General features: G+C 36.1%; 1 protein-coding gene and 2 pseudogenes across 1 annotated transcript; 1 reads left to right on the top strand and 2 right to left on the bottom strand.

Moving 5' to 3' along the window:
* Positions 1 to 145: 145 nt before the first annotated feature.
* Positions 146 to 3379, bottom strand: LOC113095311 (patatin-like phospholipase domain-containing protein 2; annotated as a pseudogene).
* A 456-nt stretch (positions 3380 to 3835) lies between these two features.
* On the bottom strand, positions 3836 to 13788 carry LOC113095314 (EF-hand calcium-binding domain-containing protein 6-like). Its single transcript, XM_026260885.1, is given in 33 exon segments — positions 3836 to 4012; positions 4097 to 4246; positions 4334 to 4518; positions 5858 to 6044; positions 6149 to 6349; positions 6424 to 6651; positions 6769 to 6966; positions 7184 to 7400; positions 7492 to 7647; positions 7737 to 7895; positions 8066 to 8184; positions 8447 to 8534; positions 8622 to 8851; positions 9046 to 9164; positions 9250 to 9364; positions 9454 to 9628; positions 9702 to 9806; positions 9877 to 10037; positions 10208 to 10285; positions 10600 to 10773; positions 10856 to 10976; positions 11111 to 11185; positions 11262 to 11410; positions 11492 to 11619; positions 11706 to 11824; positions 11916 to 12052; positions 12139 to 12202; positions 12547 to 12626; positions 13019 to 13104; positions 13107 to 13237; positions 13314 to 13408; positions 13411 to 13467; positions 13726 to 13788. Coding segments are annotated over 33 exon segments (4440 nt in total). The 5' UTR covers positions 13756 to 13788; the 3' UTR covers positions 3836 to 3889.
* A 420-nt stretch (positions 13789 to 14208) lies between these two features.
* Positions 14209 to 17771, top strand: LOC113095313 (sorting and assembly machinery component 50 homolog A-like; annotated as a pseudogene).
* The last annotated feature ends 7 nt before the right edge of the window (positions 17772 to 17778 follow it).

The following is a 17778-nucleotide window of genomic DNA, read 5'->3' as shown; positions in this document are numbered from 1 at the left end:
AATTAGACCTTTTAGGAATTAGCATTTCTATGGAACTGGAGAATATACTCATCTTTTACTTTAGTGGTTTTATAGTCATCGACGTTATTTTCGGTAGTTTAGTGTACGAGGTTCTGAGCACTGGTTTATTGCATTATGCGATTTCAGGGACTGATACTTGATTTGTTCACAAGGAGCACTCACTATTATATCATTTGATATTTTAGATGGGATGTATTGTTTGCTTATGTAGTAAAATTTTAAGTGTAACTACCCAAATCTTTTTAAAGTTCACATTTTAAACATAATATCTGTGAGGATAACATTTAAATAATGTTTTGATACTATCATAATGTGACAAATGAGGTCTTTTTACACGTCGGAAGGACTTCTATGAACTTCTGTGGTGCCACTGCAAGACTGTACATTGAAAATATCTTTAAATGTGTTCGTTATGAGGAAGCATCAGCATCACGGTTTAAGAAATGTATACAACCACCTCTCCGCCTTCAGTACTGTAAAATACAACACAGTATGACTGTTTATATAAGGGAAATTATCCTAAACATGCCAGAATTTATGGATTTATCCACATGCTTTTAATTGGTGCTACTATTTTTTACCCTTTCTGTATACTTGATTATCTTGTTTGTTCATTAAAATACACTTATGCTAATTCATACTTGTAAATTTATTTCCATATTACTATTAGATATTATATTTTAGTGAGACAAAACTTGTAAACTGTAAACAAAAGGTAGGTCTTTAATTTTGAGGCAATTTAGGTAAGTTAAAGTGGTGTGATTACATAAAAATTGGTTATTGAAACCTTTTTATACAAAATAATTACACAGTGTATGTAAGAAGACGTGGTGCTGGTGAAGAGTTGGATATTTCTGAATGCGTAAACAACGGAAGGCAGAAATTCTTGTTTAGGGACTTCACACTTAATATTTGGATTATTATGTAATATCTTTAAAACCTTGAGAAAGCATTCTTCAATATTTGTCCAGTTATTCTCATTACCATCTGCCACATCCACAGCAGATATGACCACATCTCTGGAGTGCACTCAACAAGCCTAAAAAAGAGTCTGGGTCTTAGCATGAAATCAGACTTTGATATTTCAATCGTACTCATTTTTAACATGTATACCTTAAAAGCATTATGTATGCCATCTCCACTGGCAAAATGCACCACATTAGACAGTAAACCAGCTTCACTGAGAGAGAACATCTTAATTCTTCGTCCTCCCTCATGCTAGCCTTACAAAATACTGGAGAAAGTGAAAAATATAAATCTTTTTTTTTTCTCATACAATCTTTTAGATTTACTGGTTCATTGGGTTGGATGCAAGTTATTTGTTGTCTTACCTTTTTTGATGGACTCTGGAAGGATATTTTTTGAATTCCCAGTCACTCTTAGTTTGTTATCACTAATATATTTCTCAGATGTTGGAATATTCTTCCATTCATCTATTAGGGTCAGCTCTGACAGCGACGATGTGAGCTTCAGGAGTTCTGCTAAACAATATTAGATCTTAACAACCACACAATTACACCAAATACCATCTTCAAGAAGAGTGTGAGGCAACTCACCATTCTCTTTTAAAAAAAGGAAAGCATCCTTATATCCATTTTGACACATCTCAGCCAAGACCTTACGAAACACCACAACAAGGTTATGTGGGCCTAAGTGTGTTTTTGAAAATCAAGTATTCAAAATGTACCTCTGCTTCAGGAGGAAAAAACGCAATGACCACTCGGTGTGCGTTAATGAAGTTGATGTGTATGCTGACGTTATTGTAGTATATGTCATGAAAGTAAAAAGGGTTGCCATAAGGACTGATGTCACTTTCTCCAGAGAAGGGCGAGATGGTGATTGTGTTCCTTAGACCAGAGAACGGCATGTTATCACTCAATGCTCCGTCTACATACCTCTGAAAACAGATAAGATGGGGAAAAAATTTAAAAATGGTGAAAACTTTAATTTAGCATTTCTAATAACTAACTAAATAAAATAGAATTAATTAGAAAATAATATAATCTTGAAAAAAAAAAAAAAAAAAAAAGTACATCGAGGTAGCACAGACTGTTTTCATTTACACGGAGCTAGTCGCCTCTCGTTGAGGTCAAATAATTTTGGTTATGCTCAACCAAGTCTGAATAATTATGGATATTTTTGCAAATGTGTTCATTTACCTTGTTTGGTTGTAATTTTGTTGCAATAAATGAAAAAAAAAAATCGTTGAGGTCACATGACCAGGAGAAACTTTCTCAGTCTTATCCTTTCTTTTTTTTTTTTTTTTTATCTCGGCAGCCTTTTCGACACTTTATTTTGCAAATATGAGCGTAGACTTCAAAAAAAAAAAAGTTAATTAATAAACGAATAAAATTTCAGTAAGAGAGCATTGATTTAAAAAACTGACTATTATTGCGAATGTATCATCAAAATATACAGTCAAACGGCTGTATTGGGCTACATACTATTCCATGATATCTTGGAGGTATCACACCACAGTACAGTGGATAAAAGCAGCTACAAATCAGAGCCTGCAGACAGAGAGCAAAGTGTAAATCATAAATCCTCTTTAACACTTATCTATTCATAATGCAGGAAACAAAAGGTAGTTGAGTTCACCTGAACGAGATCTTCTTTACTGTCAAACTCAGACACCAGCACATTTGTCCCATCTGACACTCGTGTGAGTGACACAAACAGCCGTCCACTGGCGAGCAAGGTGGGCATCATCGGGCAGGTCACGATTTAGGAAGTGTCGTACTATCTTAAGCAGGTCGAAGGAGGGATGCACAGCCCCCAGAGTGCCTCTCCGAGCCTCTCGAGACATTTCCAGCAAATTTTCACAGGATTTGGCTTCAAAATGTAATTTCCTTTAGGTCTACCAACATTAATCAATGTAATAGTCATCAAAATTAATGAAATAGGGGGTTTTCTACCATTAATGAGTCTTCTGAATTATGTTCAGACTATTCACTATCATTTAACAGTGAATGTGAAAGAACTATCTTTTGGATTAATGACAAATGCCTTCAACACACCTTATTTGTCGTCTTTTACAATTTGTGGGAAGTTTTTAAACTAGAAATGATTGTTGAAACATACCTGGAGACATTTGGCATACTAGCATTGCACCCATGAGAGCCCCAGATGAAGCCCCACAAATCCTCTTCACCTCTTTAAGGAAAAAAGGGGCCCGCTCAGATAAACAGCCATAGACTCCACAGTAGTAAGCCATCAGAAATCCACAGCCAGCGAAAGAGATATTCCATTCTTTAGCAGATTCCTGCATATTCTTCAACATATGGATCCCTGAGGTTATGCAGTGCAAGTGTGATGCATAACAGCGAGTCCAAAGGAAGGTCAGTCATTAGCACTGATAGTATCTGGCAACGTTATACTATTGCGAAATAGAGTGTTGCAACCGCAGAGGTCATGTACTGGAAAAACAACATTGCGTAGTGAGGACATTGCTGTGATCATTGAGTGATTTTTTTTTGTCAAAACATTTGTGAACTTGAAAACCTTGATTGTGTTTGCGAGCAAAACATCGCTGCCATAATACTGATAAAAACTGGTTACTCCAAATATTTAACTTCTGGCATAATTCTTTTTTAAGCAAGAAAATACGACTAATTATAATACCATTTATTTTCCGAACATTTATTTTAATTCAATGACATATTAAATATGAAAGGTATTATATATAATGTCAATTTTTAATTACATAAAATTCCTATTATAAACATATTCTCTTGATATATGAATAAGAACAACAAATAAAGGATTAGAATAATCAGTTTATTTTCATTTTATTTAAAAAACTGTTACATCAGTGTTGCTTAAGCAGTGCAATATGACACTCCAAACTAATAAACAGACGAATCTGCACTCATTTAAGGAAAATGCGCAGAAAATCATTGTATGAAATCCTTCCTGTGAGGTTCTTGTCAAAAAAAGAAGAGAAATGAAAGAATTCCTCCTCTGACAGATTCACGCTGTATTGTCTCAGAACCTTAAAAAAAAATCATGCACAATGTTGCAGGATTAAATACAAGAAATGAACTGGAAGTGTTAAGTATAAAACAGTGCTTTGTACCTTTCTGAAGTCCTGAAGAAAGATCTTTCCAGTGCGCTCTTTGTCAAAGGCGATGAATTTGTGCCTCATCTGCCTCCAGAAGAGCTGGATAGGACTGGAGATTCTCAGCATAGCTTCGACACACTGGCTACTAAGTGGGCCGGGACTCATCTGAAGGAGAAAGTCAGAAAATGTGTGAGAATATTCACAATTCATCAACTAATACTGGCCTATTTAGAATGGCAGCAGTGAACTCACTGGTGTCCTGGGGAGCTGCAGTTTGAGTCTGTGGGATGCAGAGTTGACCTGAGGACTGAACATTAGCACAAAGTGTCGCAGGAAGTCTGGATAAGAGAGACGTCCACTGTTTTTGATGTCGTATTTGACAGCCAGCTGCTCAAACTCAAGTGGACTCAGCTCAATATGGAGGCCCTGGAGTATTTCTGCACAACATCAATTTAAATACACAATTTCAAACAACAATGTGACAATCGTAAAATATTAAATGTAAATGTAAGGAACTACAATTGCTGCATACACACACACACACACACACACACGCTCAAACACAAAACAGTACTATGAGATGTTTCCATTGTCATTTGCAATACACATTTATTAGCTTTCCACCTTTTTTGTTATTCCATGATTTTTCTCATAATTTTCCTTTTAATTTTTATATTATTTTACAATAACTATAAAAATTATACATTACATTTTACACATTTTATGTATTTATATTTATGTATATATATATATATATATATATATATATATATATATATAGAGAGAGAGAGAGAGAGAGAGAGAGAGAGATTAAAATACTTCCAAAATATATTTTATATCGAATTATATTGTATTTGATATTATTTAGAATATAAAAATCATCCTAATTCAGTCATGTGCTAATAATTTATTAAGAAAAAAAAAAATTCTAAGAATTATATATAAATTATAACAAAATATATAAACAATAATACATGTATTAAAATACATAAAAAATATGTTAAATTATTATATAAAAATATTTATAATTAACACCCATTTGGTAATAAAGTTTCTTAAAATAATATAATCCAGACAAAGTAATTCTTTGACTTTTCCCATGTTTTGAAAATTGCATAATATTTTCATTAATAATGTTACAATAATTATATATTACAGTATATCATGCAATGTTATACATCATATTTTATATTGTAAATATATATTATGAATTCAATTATAAAAAATATAAATGTACATGTATATTATTTATATGCTGTTATTTATTATTATATTTTTACACCTATAAATAATTGTCTACTTATACCTCTCCTTACCTTAAGAAATCATACTGTGACAAAGGCTTTTCACTGAAACCTTTAATTAAAAAAGATGCTTATTTTGCAAGTGTTCGGTTCTATGTCCTCTCTACACAATTTTGCTGTCTTCTTACCCGCACCTTGTATGGTGTGCATGTGCTTTTTTATTTCATTAAGAAAAGTATAATTATATATAAAAAAATTATAAAAATTCAGATCCATTGTGAGCTATTTCCTTACTGGTTTTACTGATTCATTGAAAACAGCCAGTTAGAAAGAACAATTTGGTTTGTGAAGTCAGAGCTAGACTATTTTAGATTGTAAAATGATATTCACTATAGACATGTCCATGACATTTTTATTTTATTTTATTTCGATGACTTTTAAAAGCTTGGAAAATTCCCTAGTTTTGACTTTTTATATAGTTGAAAGGTGCTGTGACTGTTAAATGGAGAGATATCTGGCCTCAACAATGTACCTAGGAACACATCCAGATCTATCTCTCCGGTCCTCTCAGGGTCGGCCTGCCTGCATCTCCTCTGGATGTGCCTCCAACAGTCCTGGATCTTGGAACGTACCTTCATCTCCACATCCTCACAGTTGAGCAGTGGTGTGGACCTTCTGCTCGCAGTGGAGGGTCTCTGAAGCTGCTCTGACACAGATGACTGTGGACAAGAATGGGGGGATTCAAAAGACATTAGAGAACTTGTAACATCCAACGCAAAGAGAAGAAGAAGTATACCAATATTAGCAAATAAAGTAAATCTACCGCAGAGCGCCGAAAGGCAGAGGGTGCTGTTTTGGGGCGTCTGAGGGATGTTGGTCTCTCCAGCGTTGCTCTTGCTGAACCTGGTAATGATTTAGCAACCTTTTCCAGGCCTTGCTGTTCTCCACTGAACTTTTTCAGGAATTCTCGATACTCCAGATTTCCAAAGCCATTAACCGGTAGCATTTTCCACAGGGCTTGAAACTGAAAGAGTTGGTTGTTTTTAAAGCTTTTGAATGAACTATTAAAGAAGCTCATGTGGTAGTACTTGAAATTACCTGTTCGACGGTGAGCCTCATGAAGTGACGATCACAAATGGTCTTAAAGTCAGTTTTGGAGATCGTGTTTATATTGGCGTAGTCGAGATCTACCATTTCCTTTGTTATGGTGTACATGCGGGCCGACACCACCTCCTGTATCCGCCTCAGAATGTCACTGATTACTAAAGATCGGGGCTGATTGGGAAAGCACATCTTATGGATTTTCTTCAGCCATTCATCTGCCGTCTGCTGGAGTTAGAGAAATAAATGGTGTTTTATCATTCACCATATGCAACTTATAGACCAGTCTAACTAACTTTGACAACCTCATATTGTGCATAAGTACAAACTCAAACGTTTGACCTCTTGTTTGTGGAGGTTGAAGACTTGGAGGAATTCCTTCCAGTCAACCATCACCTCCTCTCCTTCGTCTATTCTCAGCTCAGACATCAACTTCCTGAACTGCACTTCTGAGAGACGCATACAGAAACGGTCCAGCACTTGACGAAACTTTGTCTGTGGTATCATACCATCTCCAGTCTTATCAAATGCAGAGAAGGCCTAGAAAACAAAGTGCAGCAGCAGTTTGGGGTTGGTTTGACTTTGAATGTTTTTCTTGCTAAATAAAAGTATTAATTTCTTTAAAAAAAACAACCTCTCACTTTTGGTACAGTGGTGTTTACAAAATACTTTACACAGCTCTGTTATTGCAGCACATTCCAGTTTAAAACACCTCTATAGCAATACTAATATACTGTACTTTATAAACAGTCAGTACCTTGTAAAGAGTATCCGAGGAGGCAGTAACCAGCTCCTTGACTCTTTGTATTATTTTTTCTGGGCTCAGTTCCTCTATATCCTCCACTGGTTCTGGAGAACCCACAGTGGGATCTTGAGGAGCTTCGTCTGCAGACCCGCTGGAAACTGGAGGTCCAGCGAGATGCTTTAGAAAATCAAGGTATGGCAGCTCCTTCAGACTGCCGTCAATGCCAAGGCTGAAAAACAAAAAGAAAAGAGGAAATACAATGCAGAAGCTCATAACACTCACCATTTGAGTAAATGAACATGTCTGGAACAGAGAGTTACAGGTTCAGTAGATGTGTGAGCTGTTGTTCTCGAAGTCGAAATCCATGTCTGTGCAGGAGAGAGAGCAGGTCTGCCACGGTCACATGACCATCTCTGTTTTTATCCAGAATCAAGAGGCTTCCACTCACACTCTCAAAGTCATTCCCAATCCACTTCCTTCAAACAAAGACAGGTCCATTATATGTATGATGAGAATATTTTCATCCACTTTTTCATTTGTCAATCGATACAGAGATATTTTTCACCTAAGATTTTGTATCATAACTTCAAGGTCTGGTGCAGAAATCGCCCTCTCAGTGAGCTGTTCTTGTACAGCGTCTGATTGGCTGTCTTCATCTGATGTGATTTTAAGCTTTCTTAAAAACTCTGTCTGAGTGACAAAGCCCTTCCCCTCTTCATCATATCTGTGTAAAAATAGTTTTTAGTTTTATTTCCAGCAGATATCAGACCTGTGAAATCTCTGAATGCTTGCCAGATATATACTTTAGTTAACATCATGCTAATATTGATTATGGTTCAACTATCAAATGCACTGAGGAACACATACACTCCTTGAAATATCAGTGTTGCTTACCTGGCCCAGAGTTTTTCAAACTCGTCTGGTGTGATGGGCATGTAGTATTTAAAAAGTAGCTGCTTTAGACCATTTTTGGTCATGATGCGTTTAACATCGTCATCCAGCTGACAAAAGGCCTACAGACACAATAGTTATGTAAAAAGTATGTTTAATTCCTCATTATATATATATATATATATATATATATATATATATATATATATATATATATATATATATATATATATATATATATATATATATATATATATATATATATATATATATATATATATATATATATGCACTATGCTATATCCATGCCACTAGGTGTCAGTGTATGTTAAAGACAACTGCCACATAGAGTCAAAAAAGTAACCAGGACTGGATGTAGATTACCTTTGAAAGCTCTGAAGGTCTTTTCTGAGCAATGGATGCCAGATATACATGAACTTGGTCACATGCAGTGTCAAGGTATCCATCTCCTCTGAAAACAAACAAAAATACAAACAAATTATGTTACAAAACCAGCTAAGATAAATCTAAATATTAATTCCAGAGGAGTGTTTTTTACGAGGTGTTATCATGGTGATGTGATTTCGTCTTGCTGCTGGAGTGAACTTTGCTGTAGAACTCGGCGTAGTTGAGTGTGCAGCCGGGCGTAAGGCCCAACAGGTCGAGAAATCTCCGATACTCCTTCTCTTTGGTTACAAACATCAGGCTGTCAAACAGAGCCCTGAAGTCATTCTGATTCACCACACCATCTCGGTTCTTGTCCATGAGACGGAAAGCGGTCAGAGCATCCTGCAAACAAGAGCGAGGTACAGATGTTTGAAGCAGTGGGTGTTGTTTTTATGCATTTAGAGCCTTTAAAAAATGCTTTATGTGTTGATACCATGTGAAGGACTAAATATAGAGTGGCCTACTATGTATATAGATTTTATACATTTTTTTGTAGTAAATTAGTAAATTATTAAAACATTTTTTTGCTTTGATACCCCATGATATTGCATGATCCTCTTTTTAAGTTGAGCTAGACAGTCCTCTGCAGTCAAAAGAGTGGACGTTTGTACATTTTTTGTCCGTCTATCTCCGCCCTTTTCTGGTATTGTAACTTCTGTGTTGAAGAGAAATCAACCAAATATGTTTTGTGCCATATGTTTGTGTTAAGAAAACAGATTGTGTGTGGAGAAAAATCAAACCGTCATATTTGGCCACGAAGTCAGTGACAGAAACCGAACCCAAATTAAAACCAAGAGACTCAGTGAGCATCTGAAACTGGGGTCCTTCCAGGAAAATACCACAGTCTTCCAGAATCTAAAAGCAAGAGCGACATCAAGTAACGTAAAGAACTGAATGCTTAAAACACTGACTGAATGACTTTCTGACCTGATCTCATAACGTACCTTACAGAAATCTCTCAGAGTAAGCGCTACTGTCATGCTTTTCCTTTTGGACATCAGATAGTCCTGAAGCGACATCCCGCGTCTCTGAAGCCTGTCCTTGAGTTTCCTCAGGACAACATCCTTTACAGCTTGTGCTTTTAAGTTCAATACGGAGGCTTCATGTGACTTTTCCTCTCTATATTGAAACAAAAAAACATTTATCTGAGTGCTACACATCACTTCTCATGCTTATTATTGATCATACAAACCTCTCTATGATACCGAGGTGACCCTCAATCTTCTCTGAAACACCCAAGCTCTTCAAAAATAGCTTGTAGTTCACATTTCCACCCTCCAAAAATGGTTCACAAAGCCTTTGAGAGAAAACAGAGGGAATTAGTCAGTATCCAGAGGTAAGGCCGGGGGCAGAGAAGTGAGACTCACTTGCTGAAGTGGCGCTCAGACAGAGGCAGTCCGTGTTGTCGGATCAGTCTCCTAAGGTCTTCTGGGGGGATGGTGTCACTCTGGTTCTGGGTTGTGTTGGTGATTGATTCGATCAGCATGTCATAGTTCTCCGAGAGCTTCTCCTTAAGAATCTGTTCCACCTGTAGAGAGGCAAAATCATGTGTGTGAAATAACTAGGATTGAGAAGTGATTCATAGACTTATTTGTTATAAATCTTAGATATATTTTCTAAGATTGAATTCTGCAGCTTAATATAAAAAACTAAATAAAAATAGAATCCTGTAAAACTGTACAAATAAAAGAAACTTACAGCATTCTTTGTTGTCGTTGCTGTGGATGGCAATGGGTTTAACTGTTCTGAAACCTTTTTATTGAGCTTTGGTGTCTCCTGGAATAAATTAACAAACGGTTTTTTATAGGTTAACGTTCTTTTTATTTCTTTCCTTTTTTTATCTATGAGAGTTCAATTTTTTTTCCTTTTTCAGCAATCACAATTTGCATATTGCAGTAATGAGGAATGGGTCAGATGGGCTTTATTGTCCTGAAAATAATGTCACAATGGAAAATAATCTTAACGGGCCTAATATTAAAGTTACTTATTTACTTAATGTAATATTTCTTTTTTCTCTCCCTCTCTCATTTTTCTCTCTTTTAAGGTAATATGTAACCATGGATATTTAAGTACTGCAAAGGTAATAATACCATGACTGGTCTTTGGTGATAGAGGAAGTCCAGGAATTGTTGGTAATTTATGGCATCTTTATGTTCCACATCCAAGAATGCGGCAAGAGCGGTGAACTGCTCATCGCTGAGATGGAAGTTCAGGCTCCTCAGAGCCCTGCATAGTTCATCTCTACTGATAAACCCTGTTCTGTCCTGCAGGAACAGTTCTCATTATCATGAATAGTTTAATAAGTGCGTCATTTACAACTTTTTATTATATAGCCTTAGAACTTACTTTATCAAAGTCCAGAAAGGTTTCTGTCAGAAGAGGCTGATTATCAAAAACATGTTGACGTAAGTTTAGTAGAATTGATTCAACATTACATGTGTCTGGAGTCACTGGAACAGAATCTTTCCTGATTGAGACATTAAAAATACATGCATAATCAAAGATATTTCTGCATGCACAGAATCCATCAGTATATCAAAACAGTGTGTTAAAACAATATTGATTTCTAGGAGGGTAACAAAAACATTATGGCTAACTTACTGTACAGTTATGTCGTCTTTGAACATTCCAATAAATATTCTCCACTGCACAGACTCTGTGCTGCTCACTCCAAATCTGTGACAGTGAACACTAGATGAATTTCAGAATTGCTTTCAGGGAGGTACATAAACTATATTTTAATATCTCATACCTGTTCAATAACTCCCTGAAGATATCATCATCCATAGGGAAGAGGAAATTACTGAGGACAGATCTGAGATCCTCTTGAGAGACAAACCCGCTGTCTGTGATGTCAAATGTCTGCAGAGCTTTTTCAACAAGGCTGTAATTCTTCTTTATCTGCAAGTCATTAGAACATTTTTTTTTGTTAATGAAAATTCTTATATATTTTAGATAAAAAATGATCTCTGTCATACTCACTTTGCTCAAAAACCTGGTCTGGACTTCATCCATGTTGACGTTGTCCCTGGATTTGCTTGAGAAAGCCCTTACGCTTGTCTTGCTTTTAGGTCTTGTTGTAGCACGACTGACAGTGTCCCAATTCAGTGCTGAAAGCAGGTGTAAATCAGACTATATAACAGATAATTATTTTATGACTATCTTATATTTCATAATATATTTCATGTAACTTTACCCAGTTGTATAGAATCTGGTGCAATTGTTCTATAGTTTTCACAGTCAACACCAAGCTTCTCAAGAAACTCCTTGTAAGATATTGTGTCAGAATTATTTGCGCTGTAATGTGACCATAGTCTAAAAGAGAAGACATAAACACAAAAAACATAGCGTTCAGGGAAAAACAATAATACTTCAGGAGACTTCCATTAAATTGAAAAACCGGGACCTGTGGAATTCCAGCTGACTCATGGGAAAGCAGTATCCCTCTAGGACTTTACGCAGCTCATGTTGCTGTATCTGCCCATCGCTGTTGTAGTCAAACAGCCGAAAAGCCCTGGTGATGCTTTTCAAATTGCTTCCAATCTGAAATGATAAGAATCATGGATGTTACACAATAACATCAACACGTAAGTATTTCTATAATATCCATAACATGCTATACTCTTTACCTTATCTTTCAGACGACACTGTAGGTCTCCAAGGGACAAGTTTCTGTGGCTTCCACTCCTGTTTCTATTAAGAAATTATATGTTGTATTTATGAAGAAATATTACATATTGTTCTGAACTTTGAGGTCTGTTAGATATTAGAACGATCTCTTAAGGAACATGTAACGGTGGAGTATTGGCTGCTGAAAATTCAGCTTTGCATCACAGGACAACTTTTTTTTTAATATAATGAAATAGAAAACAGTTGTAATTTTTCACATTATTGTTATTTTACAGTATGTTTGATCAAATAGCGTGGGTGAGCATAAGATCATTATTTTATCTTAGTAACCGCAAACCTTTAAAAATGGAGTGTATATTTGATGGAAATCTAATAATTGAGAAAACATCCACAAAAACATATATTACCTTCCTACTGCTGATGACATTTTGCAGTATCTTCTGAGAAACTCCATGTAAGAAATCGTTCCATTTTCTCTTAAGTCAATCTAATAAAGATATTTTAACGAAGTTGAAATGAGTGAAAATATTAAACATATACTATGTGAAAAAAATCACAGCTTAACACTCTTAAAAATTAAGGTACTTAAAATGTTCTTTAGCGATGCCATAGAAGAACCATTTTTGGTTCCACAAAGAACCATTCAGTCAAAGGTTTTTTAAAGAACCATCTCTTTCTTACTTTTCTGGATAAACTTTTTTGCCACAAATAACCTTTTGTGAAACAGAAAGTTTCTTCAGATGTTAAGGTTCTTTCTTTAAAGGTTCTTCTATGGCATTGTGACGCACCTTCTTTTTTTTAAGAGTGAAGTACCACAATATAACATTACAGTTAGTGCACTGAAGGAATGGGCGACTCTGTAATTCTAAATGAACACACCTTTGCCAACAGACCCTCAAACTGAGATTCAGTGAGAGGAACAAGAACCCCCTCGATTACGCGCCTGAACTCTCCTTTGGTGACAGCTTGTTGCCTTCCTGGTCAAAGGCTTCAAAAGCAGCCTTCAAGTCCTCTTTTTTGTCCTTGACTCTCTCCAGGAGTAGGTTCTCAATGTCCACCAAAGATAGATTCTCATCAGCCACCGAGTGCACGGAGGAGCTGTAAAGAAGAAGTAATCAAATAAGATATCTACTTATCCACCATTGCCAAAGAAAATAAACAGCGTAGACCATACCAGAGTCCAGACTTGATTGTGTTCCTCCTTGAGAATTCTCCTGAGGAGATCCGAGATGCACTCTTAGCTCTAGGGACGATGGCGAGCCTGTGTTGTCAATAGGCCTCAGATCTATATGGCTTGATATTTGAGGCATCTGTGCCGAAGATGACACCTGAATGTAACCAATATAACATTTTTGTTAAACAGCTTTTATTTATTTTTTTTATTATATAATCTATTTATATTTATTTTAATACATTGAAACGTTAGTCTCCAAAATACAAAGTTTCAACATATTTGAAACGTTTAGAACGTTCTTTTTTAAGATTTAAAGGACCAGTAGTGTCCTTCAGAAATCCTATTTCCTTGTTAGTTCAACATGCCAATTTTTCATTTCAGAAATTATATAGTAAAGTATCTTCATACTAACCCAACTCTCTACAGCGGACCTCGGACGCATTCTTGTGTTGAATTCGTATTTACACTGTCGTTGGTCAAGTTAAAAAACTTGAACACAACTCCTCTGCAGCCAGTCGAGGACGCTTTGCTGTTCCCATGGATATGGTCTGGCAACTGGCTGTCAATCAAATCAGAAGTTGGCTCCGCCTCCTGGAACGCTTAACCAACTAGATTTTCCACAATGTTTCTACTGAAAAAACGAATAAACTCACAAAATATATATTTTTAAAACGACAGGACCGAGGGATAAAGAGTGTATATTCGTATGAAATGTAACTTAAACTGCAATTTGTCTCCATATTTTTTAAGGAAAATAGTGACGAGCATGACGTAGTTGCTCTGTCCTCCTTCGCCAATCATCATTCCCTATGGGCGTGGTTTACTAAGTGTCATGGCGGCCACCCGGAGATTGTTGTAGGTGTGCCAGAGACAGACCGCGGATTGTTCCGTATTAAAACTGAACTGTGTTTATTATAATATTGGGGACATTTGAATGTAAATAGTTTTTTTAAAACATGGGCACCGTGCATGCCAGGGTAAGCGCATTTTTCAAGAGCTGTTGGAGAAGCTGAAGGAATGACCTCTGAACAGAGTCTTTGAATGACAAGCCGAGTTTAGGATGACGTTTAGTAACGTTACTCCACATTAACGTTAATTGTCAATAAGACAATAAATCATTTATACATATAAACGCTCACTCGTATAGCATTGGATATTAACAAACTAATGTTTGTGCTGTCATACAATACTTAATTGTAAACACTTTTATAGTATCTGTTGCAGTTTTACGCATTGAATAAGCTATATCAGGTTCTCTGAGTATGCTTAATATAATAAAATAATAAATCAAATAACACTAACTCGATGACTTTTACATATCTGTCCAGAGTCTGGACCCCCTTCCTATGCAAGGACCTGAGCTGGGGGTTCAAGCAGATGACATGGACCTGGGAGAACCAGAGAATGAAGAGAAACAGGAAGTTCTGGAAAATAAAGACGTGAGATGGGTTTAATGTGATTTTTCTACCCATTGCTTGTTCATAAATGTTGTCTTGTACCAGGCACATTGGTGTTTTCATATATGTCAATCGTTTAGGTTGTAGTACAGCATGTGCACATCGATGGTCTCGGAAGAACAAAGGAAGACATTTTAACATATGAGATTGCAGATGTTTTCCGTGCCAAAAACTTGATTGATGTGAGTATCATGCTGCTTGTGGATAGATAACTCTATTAAAATTGTATCACAAACATACTACATATATACATATTTTTACTATATTTAAACTAATAAACTCTATAATTATGTTTCAGGTAATGAAGAAGTCCCATGAGGCCAGACAGAGACTTTTGCGTCTGGGGATATTCAGACATGTGGAAGTGGTCATTGACACTGCTGAAGGTACGACAAATAAGCAAACAACTAGTGGTAAATAACCAATAATCAGAGTGATTCATGAAAGTCTGAATTCCTCTGAAAACATCAGGTGCTGATGCCCTGCCGAATGGACTAGATGTGAAATTCGAGGTGAAGGAGCTGAGAAGAATGACGGGAAGTTACAACACCATGGTTGGGAACAACGAGGGAAGCATGGTGAGCTACTGACTCCTGCATCGTCACTTTTGGCATTGTGTTTACATTGAGAAACCAAAATTATTTACAGATGTGTTGTTCTGGTTCTCATTTTCAGGTCCTGGGTTTGAAATTGCCCAATGTTTTTGGCCGTGCAGAGAAGCTGACCTTCCAGTTCTCTTATGGGACTAAGGAAACCTCATATGGCTTGTCATTCTTCAAGCCACAGCCTGGACATTTTGAGCGCAAGTATGTTTCTTGGCCTGGTGGTGAAGATTTCTATTTAAAAATGACACTTTGATGTGTAAAAATCAGTATAGCTGTGATTACTAGATTAATAGTATTCATGTTTCAGTGGTTGTTTGTGAATGTTGTGAACCGGTTTTCCCAGGTTTGCTGTTGACACTCATTCACTCACTCTTTCAGCTTCTCCATTAACTTGTATAAAGTCACGGGCCAGTTCCCATGGAGCTCCCTCAGAGAAACGGACCGAGGGGTCTCCACAGAGTTCAGCGTAAAGGATTTATTTTACTTCATTAAAATTCTAATTATTTAATATATTTTATTTTATTATTGGCTCTCATTTTATTTATTTTTACATTTATTTTCTCTTTAACAAGGCAGACATTATGTAATAAATAACTTAGTTTTAGTAGATATGGACAGATTTACTAACAGCTTGTGTCCGCACAAACCATCTTTTGGCATTAAAACAGTACTGTCACGATTTACTAAAGACGCGCAGTGAAGAATTAGCTCTGAAAAGGTGTGGGTTATTGTTGAGCCTGAACTTATTGATAGGCATTTGTAGGAGTTTCCCTTCAGACGCTAAATTTAAGTAAGGAGAATATTAAAAAGAATCGCGCAATGTGATTTACTAAAGTTTGCGCTTGTGAAATTACTGGTATTTGCGACATTATTTACCTCCCAAAAAAGCATGTCTTATTACTAATTTGCACCTGTGTCGTAAGTAGATCATCTGCACCAGATGAGCATCAGCTCTGCTTTTTTGCGCTGCGCTTAGTATATTGCGTTGGTCGATATGTAAATGAGATGCATCTATTTTCTTTAATTTGGTCATAAAATCCCCACAGATATTTAACGCCCATCGTCGTTGTTTTGGAATTGCGCTCTGGTGCTACTTTCCTGTTTAGTAAATTTGGCCCATAACGTCAAAAGTTTTGCTATATGTATAAGATATTATCTAATTTATTTATCGATTGTTTGGTCTATAATCACCAGTTCCCCATCTGGAGGACAAATCACACTTTGAAGTGGGAGGGCGTGTGGAGAGAGCTGGGCTGTTTGGCCCGTACGGCTTCCTTCGCTGTTAGGGAGGAGAGTGGCCATTCCCTGAAGTCCTCACTTTCCGTATGTTTCTTCTCTGAAACTTGTTATTACAGTCATTGAGATCTGATTTTAAATATATGATATTTTCCTCATAGCACACAATGGTCATCGACACACGCAATTCTACCATTCTTCCCAGAAAGGTGCCTTATTGAAGATCAACCAGGTTTGTTTAAATCAACTGTTGTCTTTGTTAGAAATAGTCTATCCAATACTGTCTTTGTTTACTTCATTTTGATGGTCTTTTAGGAACTGGCAGGTTACACTGGAGGAGATGTCAGTTTCCTGAAGGAAGACTTTGAAATTCAGCTCAACAAGACTCTGTTCTGGGACTCGGTGAGATGCTGGGGGGGGGGACCATTGCTTATGTTTCTTTATTGTGGTTTTATTTTAGTATCATTAATGTACTACTATTATAGTACTTATTTAAATTTTTGTAGTTGTCCAACTTGAACTAAGCTCAAATTAGAAATGGCAACTTAATGAAAAAAAAATATTTAGAAAATTTTATTGTCACATTTTTACAATTAACATGAATGTTTTTATTAGTCATAGTTTAGTTACTAACCATATAGTTTGTTGATGTTTTAAGCACTTTCAGAGGCTCTATTAAGTTTTAGTCATTTTAATCCTTCAACCTAAAAAAATTTACTTGACAACTAATTCTGGATATCAAGAGTCGATATATAATTATTAATACTCAATTAAATGTTTTTATTAAATTAAATTAATGCATTTAGCAGACACTTTTATCCAAAGCGGCTTACAGTACATTCAGGCTACCAATTTTTATCTATCATGTGTTCCTGGGGAATCGAACCCCCAACCTTGCGCTTCATAGGGCAATGCTCTACCATTGAGCTACAAGAACAAATAATAAAAATTAAAATAATACAATTGCATTAAAAAAATTCAAATACAATGTTTACACTTGCTGCACTGAAAATAAGTTTAACTGTATTTTATTTTATTTCAAATGTTCTTAAACAGTCTTAATCTTCAAAGGCTCTGTTTGTATATGTCCTCTTGTGTAGGTGCTCTCCACCTCACTTGGGGGGTATGTTGCGCCTCTGGGACACAAACCCTCGTGTATCGCTGACA

This window comes from Carassius auratus, unplaced genomic scaffold (assembly GCF_003368295.1).
Source record: "Carassius auratus strain Wakin unplaced genomic scaffold, ASM336829v1 scaf_tig00215689, whole genome shotgun sequence".
NCBI classification, from domain to species: domain Eukaryota; kingdom Metazoa; phylum Chordata; class Actinopteri; order Cypriniformes; family Cyprinidae; genus Carassius; species Carassius auratus.
This window is presented reverse-complemented; position numbering and strand designations above follow the sequence as displayed.